The 21,289-nt window shown below is 34.3% G+C and overlaps 2 protein-coding genes across 8 annotated transcripts in view; one reads left to right on the forward strand and one right to left on the reverse strand.

Moving 5' to 3' along the window:
- The window catches only part of LOC106666644 (zinc finger SWIM domain-containing protein 5-like), a 29,746-nt gene extending 20,694 nt beyond the window's left edge, over nucleotides 1-9,052 (forward strand). Inside the window, exons 9-18 of the mRNA XM_024226261.1 lie at nucleotides 1,146-1,285; nucleotides 1,352-1,894; nucleotides 1,972-2,138; nucleotides 2,215-2,459; nucleotides 2,517-2,656; nucleotides 4,182-4,345; nucleotides 4,417-4,564; nucleotides 4,777-4,895; nucleotides 4,963-5,181; nucleotides 8,141-9,052. Coding sequence (XP_024082029.1) covers nucleotides 1,146-1,285; nucleotides 1,352-1,894; nucleotides 1,972-2,138; nucleotides 2,215-2,459; nucleotides 2,517-2,656; nucleotides 4,182-4,345; nucleotides 4,417-4,564; nucleotides 4,777-4,895; nucleotides 4,963-5,181; nucleotides 8,141-8,674 — 2,419 coding nt within the window. The 3' untranslated portion in view covers nucleotides 8,675-9,052. The remainder of the gene's footprint in view (nucleotides 1-1,145; nucleotides 1,286-1,351; nucleotides 1,895-1,971; nucleotides 2,139-2,214; nucleotides 2,460-2,516; nucleotides 2,657-4,181; nucleotides 4,346-4,416; nucleotides 4,565-4,776; nucleotides 4,896-4,962; nucleotides 5,182-8,140) is intronic.
- Nucleotides 9,053-15,074: 6,022 nt separating this feature from the next.
- LOC106666622 (nuclear factor interleukin-3-regulated protein) overlaps nucleotides 15,075-21,289 on the reverse strand; it is a 61,431-nt gene continuing 55,216 nt past the window's right edge. For 6 of the 7 annotated variants that reach the window (XM_014393937.2, XM_024226251.1, XM_014393935.2 and 3 more), the window contains one exon: nucleotides 15,075-17,973. In XM_014393937.2, coding sequence (XP_014249423.1) covers nucleotides 16,686-17,957 — 1,272 coding nt within the window. In that variant the 5' untranslated portion in view covers nucleotides 17,958-17,973 and the 3' untranslated portion in view covers nucleotides 15,075-16,685. The remainder of the gene's footprint in view (nucleotides 17,974-21,289) is intronic. The other variant, XM_014393938.2, reaches the window with a different exon arrangement.

The following is a 21,289-nucleotide window of genomic DNA, read 5'->3' on the forward strand; positions in this document are numbered from 1 at the left end:
ATTACTTTTTTTCTGTCTCTGACTGAATCATTAGCTTAAAAACTAAATAATTATAAAATAAACTCACCCCCTCGTGACAGCTTACAAAGACTGGCAAACCTATGCATCACAGGGGCAATGAAAACAACCCCCTCAATTGCTCTAGAGACTGCTAAACCTACCTCCATTGAAAACATGTATATAAGGAGAAGCTAGGAAAAGCTCATTAGGCTCCATAAAACTGATGGGAATTAAACACTTTAGGCACCCAGCATTAATCAATAAATTCTTAGAAGTAGGAACTTACTTCAAGATCCTGGAAACACTATTTACAGCATCCTATAAAGTCTCAACAGGCTGCAAATGATAAGAATAACATCAGATACAATACAATTAATTAAGGTTTTTAGTTGAGATAAAAAAGTCAATGGCACGAGCGGGATTCGAACCCACGATCTTCGGCTAGATACGCCACTGCTCTACCACTTGAGCTATCGTGGCCTCGATCCACTCGGACACTAACTTCCCATCTCAACCACACCTTTTGAATCTTCCCTCCTTTTTGCCATTTTTCAAATGTCGTGTAATCGGATTGGATTTGATCTCAACTAAAAACCTTAATTAATTGTATAATATTAATTGGTCAAGCGGACCATGAAATTAGTGAATTTAATTAATTAAAATGAAGTATACTTCACTAAAGCTCTCCGTAGCCATTTCATTTGTCATCAAGAATCCAATCTAGGAACGCACCCAGGCAATACTCTTTGTTCTCAAAAGCAGAGGAAATGGTGTCCACAACTCTAAAACCTTGTTGGGTCGTAGAAAGATGTGGGCGGAAGCCGAATTGGTGAAAGGGAAAAATATTATAAGTAGGACAGGGATTAATCGTTTTAAAAGGAGCCTTTCAAGGATTTTGGACATTGTAGGAAAAAGGCTGATGGGTCTGTAGGAGGATATCTGGTCGGGAGGTTTATGAGCTTTAGCAACGAGGATAACGACGGAAAATGTGAAACTAAGGAACTAGGAAAAGTATAATATGCCAAAAGCCTGCCATACAAAGCGAATACCAAATATTCGCTTCCTAGTATCCTCTCATCATCTTCATTGATAACACCATTGGCATGTTATTAAGTATATAATTTCTATTTTTTATTTATTTTTAGGGCATTGGATGCAGTTGGGATGTCCTGGGATAATATGCATCTTAAAAATATTCTCTCAAGTGATTCCTACTGCAGTCATGTTCCTGATAGTGCACTTCTTTCAGGCAGTTTTAATTCTTTAGGACAACCCCTTTGGCATGGTAATTTATCAGTAATGGTACAAATTTTTTTATTATTATGTATTTAAACTTGGGTTGTGATTACAGAAGCATTGCCATTGTGTGCTGCCCGGGTTGACGCTTTGCGATCTCACGGCCACCAGAGTGCCGCTCTAAGGCTTGCTGTTGCGGTAGTTCGAACTATGAAACAGCAACAACTAACTGCGCAGAGACAGTGGCATGAAAGTCAGCAACAACAGCTTAATGGTGAACGGTCCACGTGTGGCGATACACAACAGGCCTGCACTTCCAAATGCAAATATTCAGATCATGCCACCTATAATGGATATAGATATTGCAAGCAGAGGTTTGGAGAATGCAATTATCGAATGCAGTGCTCATCTCGGTGCTATGAAATGCACAGACAAAACTCGACTAGGTGTCTTGCAAATTGTAATATAAAATGCTGTGAAAAGGAAGATAAATCTTGTGAAAATGAAACCCCTTGCTCAAGTAAAGCATGTGCCAATGCCATGTGGTCAGAAGGTTGGATCGGGCATCCATTGGATCCCATCGGTTGTCTTTTTGACACCCTGGCCGAGGCATCGTTAGTCCATGATGATCAAGTTCCAAGAACACCATCATATTTTGGTAAAATAATTTTTCATCGTAATTATTTTATTATGTGAGTTGGAATGTTTTAATAATTAATTGTATGTATATTCCAGATCCAACTGGAGCCGATGATACCAGCCTTTCCGTACCACCAAAATACCATCATGTTGCTGTAGTCGGTTCAAGAGATCGTTCGGAAACATATCTGTCACTAGCTGTCGAAGTAGCATTAATAGGCCTCGGTCAACAACGTATAATGCCACCTGGACTATATGCACAAGTAAATCATTTTTAATTCATTTAAACTATTAGTATTCATGTAATTGATTTGTTTACTTATATATTTCTTATGACAGGAGAAAGCGTGTAAACAAGAAGACAGACTCATATCAAAACTACAAGAAATGGAACTTGACAATGGTCTAGTTGCCGTTCTTCGCAGGCAAGCAATTGTTTTATTAGAAGGTGGTCCGTCGAGCGGCCTTGGCATTGGAATTCATGCTGAAAGCATCCCAATGCATACATTCGCAAGGTTTCTTTTTCATTCTCTTCTTAACTTTTACCCCGATCTTGCCTATGAAGTTGGATTAAGGGCCATGAGGTATGTTAAACTAGCAATTTAAATATTTTAACGATTTTAATTAAACATTTTTTTCAGGCTTCCGATACTTGAAGATCAAGAAGATAGTGACGATCCGCTAAATGGGGTTCTTACTGGTTATCCGAGATGGTTCACCTTGGGACATATTGAAACTCAACAGTGTGCCTTGGCATCAACCATGCTGAGCGCTGCCAAAGGTTTGTTGCTTGTTTTATTATATTTTCATATGAACTTGTGAACCCTAGACGTATGATAACACTGCACAATCATTTTATTGTGAAGTAGTATTGGATAACAGGCATACTCTAGACATACAATAACATTGCACAATACTCAATTAATTAAGGTTTTAAGTTGAGATAAAAAAGTCAGTGCCACAAGCGGGATTCAAACCCACGACCTTCGGCTTGATACGCTGCTACTCTACCACTTGAGCTATCGTGACTTCGATCCCCTCGGGCACCAACTTCCCATCTCAACCCCACCTTTTTGAATTTTCCCTCCTTTTTGCCATTTTGCCGCTCGTGACACTGACTTTTTTATCTCAACTTAAAACCTTAATTAATTGAATGTTATTAATTGGTCAAGCGGACCACGAAAAATAGTGAATTTAATTGCACAATACTTTTATTCTTGATATCTTGACATCTTGATTTTCATTAACTAGAGGTGTTCGTTGAGCTCCTTGCGGTAACTGATTCTTTAAAAATTTTAGTTTTTTCTTTACTAGACCTACAATAACATTGCACAATACTTTTATTGTGCTATAGTATTGGATGACAGGTGTACCCTAGACCTAAATAACATTGTACAATAGTTTTATTGTGCAACATTATTGAATGACTTTTTTGATCCTCATTGGCTGGAGGCGTTTCTTCAGATCCTTATGGTAATTGGTTCTTAAAAATTAAAATTAAAAAATTGCCATCTTTTGTTGCTCTGGGAACATCTCTTGGCATTTATATAACAATGCTTTGTAATTCAATTTTTTATATCACCATCGTGATAATCTTTATTCTTGCCATTCCACAGAGCTGGCAATTCTCTATATAGCTGTATGCAATCGACAATGAACTCCCTTCTTTAAGTTTTGTCAGTTTCTCTGCCATTTTGTCAATACAAACATGTGTGAAGTACTTGTCCTTCAAATCCTAGAAATAGATTAAAAAATATTGTGCAATATAATATGGTATTGCTTCATATTGATAATATTGATATTGCTTCATACAGTACAATCAAAATTAACCTCACTCAACTTTTGTTCAACTATTGAGCAAACTCCTTAATGTTCAAAAATATTGTGCAATATAATTGAATGCCTAAAGCGGCCCATAGACGGTCAATATTATTGTACAATATAGATTGCACAATAATTTGACGGTTGCCCCTTAACGTTCAATAATATTGTACAAAATTTTGTTTGTGCAATGAACTTGAATAGTTTGAAGGCGATATTGAAGTTTGTGCAATATTTTCCACTTTGATACTTCACAAACTGATTGATATTGCGCAATAATGCCAACAGACGGTGCAATATTTTCCAGGTTGTACAATATATTTTCAACTTTTCGTCAATCATGCAATGTATTGCACAAACATTCAATATCGACTAAACACGATCAATTAAATTGCACAACCCAAAATATTGTGCAATAATATGGGCCGCTTAAGGCCTGCTTTATACAGTAAACAGTCAAGATATTATTCCATGGTGTGTTACAGGTGAAGTGATGAGGTTACGCACTGTGTTAGAATCGTCACAAAGGCATATTCACAGTTCGTCTCATCTTTTTAAACTTGCACAGGATGCATTCCGATTCGCAACACCAGAAAATGGACCGAGACATCCAACGCTTTTGAGCGTTGCATTTGAACTCGGATTGCAGGTAAATATTTCTCCGTAATGATTGCATTTAATGCTAAAAGCAGAGGTGAAAATTATATTTATTGCTGCAAGGTTATGCGAATGACGCTTTCGTCATTGAACTGGAGGAGACGAGAAATGGTTCGATGGCTTGTGACTTGTGCGACTGAGGTTGGTGTTGAAGCTTTAGTATCCATCATGCAAAACTGGCACCAACTGTTTACTCCCACAGAGGCTACCGGTAATTTTTTTTATTGTTTATATATTTGCAATTCAACATATTACAGTAATTTACATGAAAAATGGGTTTTATGTAGACAAATTCTGACTAATTATCTTAAATTATTAAGTATAGTTTTTCACTAAGTTCGTTAAGGATAATTAGCATGTTATTTAAAGTGATTAAAGTAAAGAGAAGGTCAATAAAATATGAGTGTACTTTTTAAATTACAGGCCCTGTTGCTACCACAATTATGTCACAAGGCACTATTATGAGACTAAACCTGACATTTGCTCAACAAGAAGAACTATCAGGATGTGCTCGAACTTTGGCTTTACAGTGCACCTCAAAGGTACATCATTGAATACATATATTAAACTTCTAAACAAGATGGTTTTTAACATGATTCCATGTTCTAGGATCCCCCAAATTGTGCCTTGAATGCTTTGACCCTTTGTGAAAATGAAGCATTGTCTTTTGAAACAGCTTACCAGATTGTCATTGATGCTGCGTCCGCTATAATGACATCATCCCAACTGTTTACTATCGCGAGATACATGGAACATCGAGGATATCCGACAAGAGCATACAAACTAGCTATTTTAGCTATGAAAAAAGTACACCTTGCGTATAACCAGGTAATGTCTTATTTGCTTTTTATTAGGGTGAGTTTAAAAAATGACCTTTTAGCATCGTGTCTACCACATTAAGGGCAGTATGTTTGTGAATGGGGGGGTCAGAAATTCCAGGGGAGAAAGTCGGAATCAAACCCACATCTGTGGGGTTACGAGAGTCTAACGTCCTAACCACTAAGAGTCTACAAAATAAAGTCTAATATTAAAATAAATTGTATTCATGTGTTAATGCCATCTAGAGGTCAGCTGCTCTTTTTCTGACAATCCAACTCCATATTTTGGGCCTGTAAAAACTGTCTTATGTTTAATTTATATATTCAGATGCATACATTTTTTAGCCATGGGAATATTGCCCATTGTACTCGCTTGTTAACTGCTGTATAACTGTCCACTATTATTACACTTTATATATCTGGCAGTGTGTATGAAGTGTTTTCCCTTAACACGTTCAGTGCACCTGGTTTTACAATTTGCAAAAAAAATTCAAAAAATTCCTAAAAACGTTTGTGCCATGACCTGCATGCAGGTCATCCGTCAATCAAATTGGGCCAGTTTGGCCTTCATACAGGTCACTGGCACTGAACGTGTTAAGGAAATGGGCTGTTTCTAGGCAATCATCTTCTCGACCAAAAAGTTTCTTGGCAGAGTACTCAATGGCCTTAAGTTGCAGTTTTTTCTATGTTGATAGCATCTATCCCCAGTTTATTTAAAGTCCTCATTAATGATTGCAATGTGCCAGTAAATCTTCTTTTTGACAGAGACAGTTGGCTTTGATTAGGTTAGAGTTCGAGTTACGGTTAGAGTAGGAGGTCATGTTAGGTTAGGTTACATATCCATGATTCAATGTTTTTCCATGAAGAAGAGAAAATAATAGTGTGATGCACATGTTTAATATTGGATGTATTTTTTATGTGATGCTCAAACACCAACATGTTTCCATATGACGTGCAGCTTCGAACTTTTCTATTTGATCTTTTTACATTCCATAACTTGTTTAAGTAGAGATTAATCTAGCCTGTTGGACAGTTGAAAAGTGCTTTTGGTGGGGCAAGTTGGGGTATGGTAGAGGTTAAGTGGGTTGGACCTATTTACACAACCTATGTACATAGGCTGCACATACATCATATAATTTGTTATGTCATTTTCTAACAGGATCTTCTCTCCTGAAACTGTCTTCTGAGATACAGACAACCCTCTCACTCAAGCATTAGCTATGCACAGTCCACCAAAGTTTTTGGCATCATTGGTCATCATCTTACCTGATTACCCTGATCAAAAGGCAAAAATGGCAACTTCGCGGAAATAATTGTAAAGAGGGCAAGCCAGTTTTCTTTAAAAAAAAAATTCAAAAACTCCTGAACTTTGCCTGATGTCATTTGAGTTGCGACAATGGTCACTGCTGGTGGAATTCTCACTCATCCCATCCTGTGTTTCCTCCTAGTCCCTACAGCTCAATTCTTTTTGTTTTGTACATACTTTAATCAAAACTTTTTTGTTTTACTTTATACCTTACCTGATTGTTTTCATTTTTGTTTAAATAATTTAGGAAAATTTTCTGTAAAATTTTGGTGGGTGGTATGTTTTGGCCAGAGCAAAATAGGCTGTGTGCTTGACCCTCTGATTTCAGTCCTCAACCTCTCCCTCCATCATATTTCAGCAGTTGCGGTTTTTCAGTAAGAATCTATTTGGAAAGTAATATAAGAACCTCTTCTCAAGCTCACCTCTCTCTCCCCTTTTACAACCTTTCCCGTGAGCACCTCTCACTTTTCCCTTCAATTTTCCTTTAACATTTTCCAAAATTTCCCAACCTATTTTTCACTCCCTGAACTATAGGTCGTTCTACAGCGTTGCAATGGGGCCCCCAACTTCACAGTACGACCTTCAGTGACTGATGTGCTCTTTTTACATGGAGTAGCCTCATGGAATTTTCTGCGATTGTCTCACTACTATGCCAAATTCCGTGTGTAGTTCAAACAAAGCTGTCTGTAGCACTATGTTTTGAAATACGCTTGATTTTAGAAGCTGTCCCAACATGTCATAGAATGGAATCAGCCTATGTTTGAACTTGTGAATCAAGGTCTCTTCAGTTTAATACTTGGCTCTCTGTTTATCGTGTTTTGTTTTTTTTTTTAAACAAGGGTTCGCAACAGCAGAGGTTATATCAACCCTCGGGGTGCCGGTTTTTGAAAAAAAGCCCATTTGTAAGTATGTCGGGTTCGAATGCAGGGCCGCTAGATTCGAACCTGGGACCTTTACCTTACAGTGATGAGCGCCGTGTCAACGCCTAAACCGTTGCGGCCACCGACGCCCCCAGAATATGTCTTATCTGTAATCTTTTTGGCTCTGGCATTCTCCGAAGAGTAAATATTTTGGCTACATATTTGACAGATAATTGACTTTCATTGAAATACAACTCCATCAACTTGTGCTTTTGATGTTCAATAGCAGATTTTATTCAATTAATTAATGTTTTTAAGTTGAGATAAAAAGTCAGTGTCATGAGCGGGATTCGAACCCATGACCTTCAGCTTAATACGCCGCTACTCTACAACTTGAGCTAAGATCGAAGTCACAATAGCTCAAGTGGTAGAGTAGCGGCGTATCAAGCCGAAGGTCGTGGGTTCGAATGCCGCTCATGACACTGACTTTTTATCTCAACTTAAAAACCTTAATTAATTGAATGTTATTAATTGGTCAAGCGGACCACGAAAAATAGTGAATTTAAGCAGATTTTATGTTTTTGAACATAGTGAAGGCAGTCATGTCATATGCGAATGTAGCAATTGAACCTATTTAATTTACTAACAAAATTTATTTTTGTTGCATCTGTATATAATCTATTATTATGAAATATCCTCCTGTTTTTAACATATCAATTTGTTTCAAAAAATTTCTATTTCTTGTAGTGAACTAGATAGATTAAATTTGAAATAGTTAATCTACAAAATTGTGCGTTTTTCAGGACACTCATCCAGCAATTAATGATATCCACTGGGCGTGTGCTTTGAGCCATTCTTTGGGGAAAATCGAACTGAGCAACATGATCCCGCTGCTCGTTAAAAATGTCCAATGTGCCACTGTTCTTTCTGACATATTGAGGAGATGTTCCATCACCGCTCCTGGTATTCCTTGCCCTCACCCAAATGCAGAAACGAGTAAACATCATCACCACCATCATCACAGTCATCACCATCATCATAGGAGTAACAGCAGTTCAAACAGAGCGAGCATGAAACCTTTACCATACGACAGGCCTCCACTGCGACTACTCTTAGACGCTGCAGTGACCGCTTATGTCAATACAACTCATTCCAGGTTAACCAACATCTCCCCACGGCATTATGGGGATTTTATCGACTTTTTAGAAAAAGCGCGAGATACGTTTATACTAGCTCAAGACGGGCACGTCCAGTTTACTCAACTGGTCGAAAACATGAAACTCGCATACAAGGGTAAAAAGAAATTGATGTTTCTTGTTAAGGAACGGTTTGGCTGACTATTGCACAACGCGAGTCCACATATCAGATGATGGACTCCCCATCACCACCATCACCACGTCCAACACCACCATTATCACCACAACTGCTGTCCAAGCTGCTGTTGTTGCAAAAATCGCCATCACTACTAAACAGCAGGCAAGAAAATGCATAAGTATTAAAAATATTATCATGTTGGACGGTTTCCATTATTTGTTAAACTTCCAATGTATTGATAAAACATCGACAGTAAAAAGTAGGAACACTTGGAGAAAAAATCGTATTGTACAAAGATTAAGGATCTAAACCACAATCACATAGGTGTATTGTTTTGCCAATCAAAATAATTATATTTTTTAAAAGTTTAGTTATTTCAATTAACTAAGACCGAAATGAAAGATATTATCCACTTTTTGAATTTGATTTGGATATTTTATTTTTATTAGCTGATTATAAGATCTCATTTTTTTTAATTTAATTTCATTTTAAGCTTAAAAAATGTGATAAATATAAATTATAACTTCATAATGTTCTACAAGGTTTATTAGTGTAAAAAAATTCAAATAAACTTTAGACATAATGATTTCATCACTGACTATTGTACTATTGTTCAAATTTTTTTTCCTTTTTAAATGAAGAAAATTCTTTAATGAAAAATGCAATTTGAGACTTTAAGAAAACTATTATTTCGTACCACAGTATTTTATTATATTCTAACTCATCATTAGTAATCATTATTACTAGTCAATTTTTTTTCATCCAAAATTAACTCTATTGTAAAGATCTAAAACAAAAAAAAATTGTGGGTAATTTCCTTATTATTAAGGTGATTAAGACAGTTAATTATAATCAACACCTGACCTGATTCTGTACCTTGCGTCAAAAACAAAAGTAAGACGAAATATATTTCAACGTTGTTTTTTATTTGTCAAAATTGTACCTGGGCAAAAAAAAAATAATTTTTGCGTAAATATTTTTGATACGTAGTTTTACTTTGACCCTTTAGCATTATATTTTGTAGCGCGCTTTTTTTTCTGTTTTTTTCTGCCGCTGCTTTCTGTTAATTTTCAAAACATATGACCTACCTGCCAGTCCCACTGGTTGGAATATTTCAGCTTCCCTAAAGATCAGCTGCATTGAATGTCTTAACATTGATTTTTTTTCCAAATCACTCCAATGTAAAATGAAAACTATTATAGAATATTTGCATAAACATATTTTATATTATTTTTTATTATGTTTTATTTGGTATTTTAAGTGTTAAAAATTTATTTTCATAAAACGGTTCAACTAGCTCATAAGAAATTGATTAAAAGAGAAACGGAAGGAAGAAAAAAAAAAGGCAGTGGCTGAAGCTTAGTATTATTATTATTATTTTTTTTATCTAATTAATTCAACCAGAAATATTTTTTGACATTAGTTATAATTAACATTGAGCAGTATTTTCATTCTTAATAAACCCTGGCATTTTTCTGTGTTGCAGTAAGATTTGTGTTCAATCAATTTGGCTTATCGACGGTATATGCTGTAAATAAAACAAACCGAAAGAAAAAATTGTATAAACGAATGTTGGTTACATATTATTATATATACTTGTATATAAAAACAATTATACTAAGTGATTAACACGTATTATTCACTCATACTGCTGCTTACGATGAGTTACAGTTGATTTCTTGCAATTGGATTATGTTTTAAAGTGGAAAATTGTATTCGAAAGTGATACTTCTTGCACGTTGAAATATAATCATAGGATTTACAATACATGAGGTTCCTGATTTTGTAATGCAGTATTTTGTAAATATTTGCTATAAACTAGATCTCAATTATTATAATGAGTTCCAAAGCTCCTAAATCTTGAGTTTTTTTATATATAAAAAAATTGTATTAGTCAATTTTGACTGATGAGCTTCCATGTGATTGATTATTAGTTATGTTCTTAATTTGTTAATTTTGTTGTGTTTGATCATCATAGCTCCAAGTTTTAAAAAAGGGAAAAAGTCAATTTTTTACATTAATCTTTTTATGTTTTAGCATACCTTTTTTCTTTTTTTAGAAAAGCGAACAAATGATGTTAATGTAATTTAAAGGAGCAAAAAATGCTAAAAATATAAACTATGTGTAATTAGATATTAATAAATACCAAAGATAGAACCTTTTGTAAATATTTAAAAAAATCTGTATAGATTAGGAAATGACGTTTAAGTTCTCTTTGACTTTTCGTAATTTCAAACAAAGTTTATTATAAAATTTGTTTTTTTATGTTACAAAGATGACCTGAATACAAATTACCTATTTGGATATTTAACTTAACTGTTTTCTCCTTTATTTTTTAGTTTTTACATATTTTAATAGTTTTAGTTTATTGGCTTGGAAAAAATTGTTTTTTTTTTCTTCAAAATCGAATATAGTGCAATCTGTTTATAAATTATTGTATTTGTTTCATATTTTAACTTTTGTACATAATTTTATTATATTTACAATTTTTTTTTATACATTGGTTATTGGAAAAGAAAAAAATAGTAGCCATAGAGTTAGTCATCCATACATTTTTAAGAAATCTCCTTGTTAAAAACTTTAATGTTAATTTGTTTATTTTATTTATCGATTTATTTTAATGAAACACGTTCAGATATAAGTATAGAAAAGTGGTTTTATTTTGTTTTTTAAACTAAGACGATTGAGGTAAAAGATTTTATAATTATTGAATTGCTTGTCACAATGTTTGAAACGTCTTGAGTACGTGCTACATTTGAATATTGTAGCTGTGTTTTGTAGTGAATATTTTTGTGCAGTTTTATTACTTTTTAATCATTATTTTTTTCAGTATTTTTCTAGTACCATATATGCGACTTTTGATACAACGGCTGTAAGATAAATTATCAGTTTGTCGAATCTAGCGTACAATAAATTTAAAAAGGATTTTACATAGCAAAATTTGACAGATTTATTTTATTATTCAGCAACGTTTTGAAATGTTTAAGTGCAATTTCGTGTCTACAAAACAAGCTGACGTCCCACAATTTACAAACTAGCTTATAAATTTGTTTACAAAATTTTTGTTCTCACAATGATCAATATTTTTATTTTTCAAAATGTTAAATTATTCTATATGTGGGATTCTGTTTTGTTCCTATTAATTAATTAAGTGTAATATAATTATGATGCATACTTTGTGTAAAAGATTAAATTTAGAGGAAACATAATGTGCTGACATACTTTCTAAAATCAATTGGTAATGAAGTTAGATTTAATCTCAATGTTGCCTTTGATATATTAACTACAGGTTAATACAGTACGTAAAATGACTGATCTTATGTGTATTACCAAATGATTCCTTACTTATAATGAAGTCTTTTGTGTAAATTAATTAAACTTGTTTTCCAAAGTAAAATTTCGAATAGTTTTTTTCCTTTTCACCTATACAATCAAAGCGCGGTTGAAGAGTGGTTAGTGAGTCTGACTTGTGTTTGCCTTGTTAGCAGGTTCAGTTTTGTAAAGCCAGTAGTTATTTATTTTTTTAAATTTTATTTATTACAAATACAGGCTTAGAAGCCTAGTATCACAAGAAAAAATCAAAAGCAAGATAAACACAATATAGATTCATTGGAGAATGAAGCACCTATACCGTTGTGGCCATCGACACCCCTCCTTATTAAATATACATTGATGGGCAAATTTAACGCACCACTCAGTTTATTTAGTTTAAAATTAAATCCATTATCTTTCTATATTAGTTACAGTTAATTAGGAGCTATCGTAGTAAAAAAAACTAAATAATGGTTTATTACTTCATTTGTGTACTTTTGTACTGATTAACCCCATTTGCACAAAAAGAAGCATTATTATGCCCTTCAATTCTACTATGCCTAAACATCGCTTTCAGTTAATCTTTTTCCTTTGTTGATTGCATTTAATATTATTCTTAAATTGATTAATGTTTTTGGTTGAGATAAAAAAGTCAATGGCACGAGCGGGATTCGAACCCACGATCTTCGGCTAGATACGCCGTTGCTCTACCACTTGAGCTATCGTGACCTCGATCCACTCGGACACTAACTTCCCATCTCAACCCCACCTTTTGAATTTTCCCTCCTTTTTGCCATTTTTCATCTCGCTCGTGCCATTGACTTTTTTATCTCAACCAAAAACATTAATTAATTGTAATATATTAATTGGTCAAGCGGACCACGAAATTAGTGAATTATTCTTAAACCTTTTTCAATAGCACCAGTCAGGTCTTTGAGTGAGTATGACAGTGTCAGGGTCATAATGTTATTAGAGTTAGGTTAGATAGTAGGTCTCCAGGAGACTGGAGGACAAAGTTACTACTTTACAATAGGAAGGGTTCTTTGGTGATTCTGAGAAACAGAGTTTCACACTATACAGCCAGTTAATGTAGGTCTACAGACCAGAGAGACGATAGATTCATCCGTCATCAGGCTCTACAAAACCACAGCATTACGGGAAATGAGACCAGAAATCTCATAATGCAAATACAAAATATTTAGATTTCCTCCAGGACTGTAAGAAGAAAGCTCAATTTAAATAACCTCAGGGCCTGGCTCGCGGCTCGTGGACCTCTTCTTATCACAGCTCAGAAAATGGCCATGCTTCAATTCGCACGGGATCATGTGAATTGGACATTGGAAGATTGGGTGGGAACTAGTATCTTCACAGATGAAGTGATAGATGGCCTCAATATTAACATTATTTCATTACATTTACATTAGACATAGCAACATGTGGCATTAAGGGTTAATATTGTGTATAAGGTTTTATCTCAACTAAAAACTTTAATTAATTAATTAAATAGTGAATTTAATAAGTTAAATGAAGTATATCTTCACTAAAGCTCTCCGTGGCCATTTGATTTGTCGCCGAGAATCAAATAGATTACATGACATTTGAAAAATGGCAAAAAGGAGGGAAAATTCAAAAGGTGCGGTTGAGATGGGAAGTTAGTGTGCGGGTGGATCGAGGTCACGATAGCTCAAGTGGTAGAGCAGCGGCGTATCTAGCCGAAGATCGTGGGTTCAAATCCCGCTCGTGACTGACTTTTTTATATCAACTTACCTAATTACCCTTACTTAATTGAAAGATATCAATTGGTCAAGCGGACCACGAAAACTAATGAATTTATAAGGTTAAGGTTAAAAAAGTTGGTCTCTTTATGACCTTACACACTGCGACCGATATTGGCCTATTGTGCAATCTCCATTAATATCTAGAGCTCTTAAGTTAAGCTTAAGGATTTTTACCAGGTCCCAAAGCTTTGCTAAGGACTCCCATGTTTTCAGGTCTTTTATTCCTCTCTCTGGGGTAAGAATCGCTGCTTGCATAGGCCTCCGTACCAACAGAAGACATTCTGTCTCTTCTCCCTGAAAATTTCAACAAAGGTTTCTGCTGCTACGAGTTTATATGTATGCCCACGGAGTCCATTGGCCAGTCATTCTTGTCCTCCTTTGACGAACTGTTTCGCATGCCTCTCCTAGAAAACAATCACATTGAACCTGACTTACTCTTCAACCATTGCCTGATGGATCTACACTTTTGGCAGTTCAGATGCAAAAGGATTGAACTTTACTTGGTAAAGTTATCAGCCCTTTGGTTGCTCCTCTGCTCTATATGCCCTGGTATTCAAACAAGGGTGATTTTTTTTCACAAATTTCTTTTATTGCTAATATCTAGCATTATGATTTCCCTATCACAGTGTTCATTAGACATAGTCTCTGCCTGAAAGACATTGAAAAATGGCAAAAAGGAGGGAAAATTCAAAAGGTGCGGTTGAGATGGGAAGACATTGGGCATGCTGCCCATATACTTACGTGTTTATGTCTGCTTCTGCTCTTAAGTTTACATTTTTACATTGAAATTTCTAAAATATTGATATCAATGATACATTTTTGGAAAGATTTTTCCCTATAATTTTAGACCTTTTAATGTCTAAACAGGTCATCTCTCCAGCTTCTGTTAATGATTTTGATTATTTTGTCCAGTTTCAGTATTTGAACTTTTAAATATAACAATTAATTAAGGTTTTTAGTTGAGATAAAAAAGTCAATGGCACAAGCGGGATTCGAACCCACGATCTTCGGCTAGATACGCTGCTGCTCTACCACTTGAGCTATCGTGACCTCGATCCACTCAGACACCAACTTCCCATCTCAACCCCACCTTTTGCATTTTCCCTCCTTTTTGCCATTTTTCATCCCGCTCGTGCCATTGACTTTTTTATCTCAACTAAAAACCTTAATTAATTGTAATATATTAATTGGTCAAGCGGACCACGAAATTAGTGAATTTTAAATATAACCTTCAGAGGTCTAATTTAACCGGGACCAGTCATTACAGTTGCAATTAATAATTGTCAGATAATTTCATTATATTGTGTAGGTAGAGGCAAAATAAAATAAATTATTATAATAACAATATATATTTTTATCAAAGCTATGCATGGATGTACAAAGTCACAGTATCAGTTGAACAATGCATTCACAAATTTTCCAACTTACTCATTGTATAACAACATTGAACGTTTTAGAGATGAATCTAATTTTATTCAACCAAAAAAATAATTGAATAAAATTGTATGGTTTTTATAAACAAATTGTTAAGAATACCATTTTCTTTCTAAATCAGAAGTTCATTATATTTCCAATTTACTAGAACGCATTCAATCAAATATGCCTCAAAAAAGTTGAGAAAGTAAAATTCAGAATGGAAATAAAGTAAAAATCGGAAAAAATATTGTGTATTATGATTATTCAATACAATGAAAAGAAACCATATTTAAGTGAAAGCGACAAACGTTATTTCTAATTTATATTTTGATAGCTGTTTCTTTTACCCAACCCATGTTCTAACTCAATGAAAGTACTTTAAAACTATAATTTATATAGTAATAATCCAAGGGATGTAAACCACAAATATCCAAATAATATCCATTTTGTTCTCACAAAAAAAAAAAAAATCAATAGACCCAAGTATGCAAGAAACAATAAGCACCATACATTTACACAATATTGTTTAATTTAACTGCAAAAAGTATCTTTTGCAAAAGAATAACAATAAAAAAAGTGTTAAAAACAAACTTTTAAGTGCTGTATAGCATACGCGCATACACAAGAATAAAAACTGCTTTATCTATACATGAAGTTGTATTTTTTAAAACATACATTTGCAGTTTGTATGACTACCTTTCACGTTGAACTATTTTAACTCAAACATTAGTATTAATTAACAAATTAAACATTTTTTCAAAGATTACAATGTGCACTGTACATTGTTATGTCAATAAATAATAATAATAATAAATAATATCCCTTATAAAAGTCTATAATCTACAATAAAAAAATGAAGTATCATATGCGGATAATGCTTTGGAAGCATTCCTTTAAGATTTTGCGGGAGAAATATTTAAAATAGTCAATTACTGTAGGAAAAATATATAAATGGCACACATAATTAATTAATTAATTTTTTCTTGTTTTACCAGATGATAAAAGACTGAAAATGAAATAAATACATGTGCCATAAACTTTAGGCATGGGTTTTTTCATACATGATTTTACTATCTACAGGAAAGGTTCTCATTTCAATATTTGCATGTTCACAAAACAATACTCATATAAAAAACACTTATTAACATATCGTAGTATTTTATCTTTATTCTTATTATAATTAGAAACAGTAACTATCAATTATTTAATATATAAAAAACGTATCACATGTTGTTTCTGAGATGTCCAAATTTTTTCTCATTTTCTTTTTCTTTTTTTTAAATATAGTTTTTGTAACTCTATTTATGAAACTTAACAATAAATATTTAACAATTATATACAGATTATATTACACTTGTATGAAAAAATTATACAAAAATACGTTATACATATTAACTTAACACAATAATAAATAATTTGGTTCACAATACAGTGTGAATGAAGGATCACACAGGTTTAATTTTTTGATCTTATCATATTAGTCAAATATAAATAAATACTGTACAAGTTAAATGTAGCGCTTTCCGTTTCAATTGATCCCTAAGGGGTTGTTTTTATTTCGAGAAAGCATACTTTTAAGGCTGGCGACTTCTGAAGCTAGGCGGGCGACTTCAGATTTCAAATGAGAGTCTTCATCTTCATTTTCAATCGGGTTGTGAGGAAGAGGTGAAGAGGGCGTAGGATGGCCGTCGGGAACATTGTGTGTAGAGATAATCCATTCTGCGCCTAGAGAGATGCCCGAATCGCGTTCATCACTGCTGCCTTCACCGTCCCACGGTGGGCTTGCTCTGGAATTCGGTTCCTGCTTGATATTGTGTAACGAGAGAAGGGCCGTTGCTGCTACATCTTTGTCACCAAGATGACTTTTATGTCTCAGCTTGTGCGGTAGGCTGTTGTTAGAAGATGTCGGTAGGTCGACTGGAGGCAGGTCGTAAGGAGTGGGCGAAGTGCGCCGACCGCTCCTGCTCAGATTGAGAACACTGTTTCCTCCAGCTTCCAGGGCAGGAGGATTGAGAGGAGGTAAAACCGGAGGAAAATGTGGAAACGGATACCTGTCCACGTCATTGTAACTTTCACTGTCTGGATAAGCCTGATTTAGTGGTGCAAGCGGTGGAGAAGAGCTGTTCGACACTGTCCTGTGTATAACAGGTGTCGGATGGGAACTCGGTTGATAAAGAATGGGTGGAGTCAATGGAGCATTTGCAATTTTTGCACGTTTTGTCATACTGAGTACTTGATCGTTTGTAGGCAACGTTGCCATGACCTGCTCAACATTAACGATCGTTTCTCCACTGATGCCATATTTATCTTTAATTGCAGATAATTGAGCCTTTAAGAAATGATTTTCTTTACTCAACTCTACAACTCTTTGTTCGAGTATCATATCGTTGTATCTTCTCTTCTCTCTCGATCTTTTAGCAGCTTCATTATTCCTTCGCCTTCTATCCCAGTAGCTTTCATCTTTTTTGTTGTCTGGGATAAATTCTCTCTGCTTCCTCTGTGAAAACAAGTCTTTACGTTGAAGATGGTTGTTCAATTCAAAAGTGGAAGTATAATTATCAGGAAGAGTATTACTAGCCTCTGGACTGGAATTGGTATCACCCTCTCTGCCCATCAAATTCAAGTCTACGTTTGGCTCAATAAAGCAATAAGTGGACCCTCCAGTCATATTGCCATTTGTCGGAATGTTGTTGTTACCATTGGTAGAATTGTTATTGTTAATCGGGGCAGCAGGCTGATGAAGGGTTTCACCATTCACTGGCGAGTTATTAGGGCGTTCAATAAATTCACCAACCATCATGTGGAATGGATGGGATCTGAAAAAAAAAATTACATTATTTTCATTAGGCATCATTTTATTTAAAGAATTCACATGCAAACAATGTAAAATCAAATAAACTAACATTTATTCTTATTTTGTGGTGTCATGATAAATTTTTATACAAATCTGTACATACCAACATTGAATTAATTTTTTAATTGACTATATACAATAAGGCACTTTGAAGGGCTGGATGTTAGTAAATTATTGCTATCCATTACAAAATTTACAGTTAATTTCAAGTTGCTTTTGTTTCAACAACTGGGGGGATTATTACTTGGAGAACTGAACTCAATGGATTTTAATCAGTTTTAATGGTGTTGGCCATTTAAATTGAATTGTGTTTCGATAAAACACCAATTAAAAATTATCATTAAAATTTTTTTTAGCTTCAAAATGTATGAATTTTGAACATGGATGTTTTTGGGATGATTAGGTTAAGTTAGATAAGGTTAGGTTACACATCCATGATTCAATGTTTTTAAAGTAATTAACTTATTTAAAAGTAATTAAGTCTAATTTCTAAATCAGATTTTGTATTGTGTGTTTCATGGCAAGTGATGAATCTGAATGGTTATTTACCACTTTTTTTGTAACTTGTATTATAGTAAGTACAAACTATTGCCAAATGACCAAATTTAACTTGTATTAAATCAAAACAAAGCTGTATCGATCACATTATCCATTGTTAAAACCAAATCGGGGCCATAAAACTTTCATTCTCTTTAAGTTTTCATAAGTTTATCCCACTTTTTCATTTATTTGGCAAAATTTCTGAGAAAAAAATAACTCCTCCAAACTCATCTTTGAAGGCTCTAACGACATTCTAGTGCTACAGTTTGGTATCTTCCTTTGAGCCAGAGGAAGTTTTCTTAGACGTTAAACCTTGGATGGATTGTGGGATCAAAGGAATCCTTTTTTATTCACTCATAAAATCATCCTAAAATCCTATTCTACGAATCCATCCTTATACCCACTTAAACACTGCAATCCTGATAGTCCTCACATATGCAGAAAATACCATCATCCTTTCAGCAAATCCAGTCCCAGTGGCCTTCAGAAGCCTGCAGGGTCTATCTCTTGTTTGGAAGAATGGTTCAAGAAATAGAAAATCAGACTTAACAAAATCCCAGCAAATAACCTTTAATCTACAACCAATCGATGTCATCCATTATTTGGGACTTTACATCGACAAAAGACTTAGAGCCACCACATTTGACTCAAAAGAACAGAACTGAACAGAATGTATAAACTACTCAAAAGACAACAGATCAAAACACTCACTATAAAACAAACACATCTGCACATCATTACTAAAAGTTACCACTTCGATTCAACCAAGTTCCAATTTCCAAAGAATCCAGACTCCAGTCCAAAATTCTTCGAATCTTTTTCCAAGACCCCTTTGCCTTCAACCCTAACACCACTAATCTTTCGGATCCCATTTGTCCTCAATACCTAAGAAGTCGACACAAACGACTATATAAATATCCCAGACCCTCATCCCTACACCTTTCATCCAGAACCCTTCCTAACAATCCTCTAAGGCACCTAAATTGTTCATCATTTCCTCCCTGAGAATAGTGCCATGATAGGAGTGTAATTATTGGATTACTTCTCCACTCTTATAATGTTATAATACAAAATGTATACAGACAAAAATGTCGATTGTAGCGCTCTAACACTGTTTCAGCATAATAATTGTTTAAATTAATTTTGTGCATAAAGATACAATATTTCAACATCTATTTACAAAAAGTTTATTTTGACAAACTGCAATGATTAATAATGCCAATCTTTTAAATTGCATTGATTTCCTCTCGCATTCCTGGAAAATGACCACTTTAAGAAGACTTTGTTTGAAAAAAGAGTGTGAATCATAATATTTGATCTATCAAATTTTATCAGTACATTCTACGAAAGTGACGCGCTCCCCTTGAAGTGAAAACACACAACAAACACACCAGTTCTTATTGATTAGTAAACTCATTTGAATATTTTTTATTTGAACATTTATAGTTAAAGTAGTTTCAAATCAAGGCAGGGCTGTATGTATACGACTAGTTGAATAATTTACAATACAAATATGCTTTTTATGTATATAAAGCCTGCAGAAAATTATCATTTAAATCATGATAACCATTTTTTCAAAATATATGAGTACTGGCATTATACTGGCAGGTGCTGATTATTCAAAATGTTAGATTCATACTGAATAAGTCCAAATATAAAACAATAACATAAAAGACTTCTCACACTCCTAATGATTTTTTTTTCAACAATATTAACAAATCTTCAAGAATGGAACTGAATTCACAGTCATATGTGTGAGTTAACACAATGCTGAAAACAAAGAGCATTTCTGTTAATAAAGACAAGGGTGTCTCTTGAGCCCTATAACATTTTTTTCCTTGAAAGTGGTGTCCACATCGGTAACACAATTTATCAAAGAAGTTTGGATTGAAAGGATTGGAAACGTTGGATATTGGAAGGTTTAACAGTACCCACAATTTTGCACATCCGAATTGATTGTAGTTTTGTAAAGTGTAAGTTTGTTTTGTATTGATATCCCTTAAGTAGAGTAGACCCTTTAGGTCTTGCCGTTTTAGTCGCGTATATTGATTCTATGTATGTTAATCATAAATCTAGGTGGAACCAAAGGTATGCAGTCAGATTTGGGAGGAAGATTGTTATAGGAGAATGTGAATTTGCTTCGTTGTGTAACATATGATTCGTTGTGGAAACACTTCTATTTATCTTCATTTTTCATAATCTACATCAATGTGCAAAACATGTAATATTTCACTACAAGTATTCCAAAGCAACTGTACAACTGGGGTTAGAAGATAGTGCTGCTGTATCATCAGCGAAAGATGTGAGTTGTAGATACAAACGGGACATCTGTGATTTAAAGTACATAGAGGATTGGTCAAAGCATACTGCGGTACTCCCATAGTCCAAGTAATGTGATCCTTGTCGAACCCGAAAGAGCCGCTCTGATTTAAGTAGAGGTGTTTATAAGAACATGCTATAATTTGTACTTATGAGGACTTTAGGAAGGATTGGAGACATTGGGCATTGGAAGTTTTAGCGATTTCCCACAGTTCTCATGTCTGAATCGATAGCTTCGACTGTCATCACAAAAGTAAAGTAGTAAACCGCTGTTTAGGTCTTGCCGTTTTAGTAGCTTTAGCCATACCACATGAGTCTAGGTAAAACCCAGGGGAATGAAGACAATCAGATTTGGAAATATGTTGGAACTATGTAATAGATTGTAAGATATTGGCTGTTTGTTGGCAAAGTTAACTAAA

This window comes from Cimex lectularius, unplaced genomic scaffold (genome assembly GCF_000648675.2).
Source record: "Cimex lectularius strain Harlan isolate CLEC.00 unplaced genomic scaffold, Clec_2.1 scaffold117, whole genome shotgun sequence".
Lineage (NCBI taxonomy): Eukaryota > Metazoa > Arthropoda > Insecta > Hemiptera > Cimicidae > Cimex > Cimex lectularius.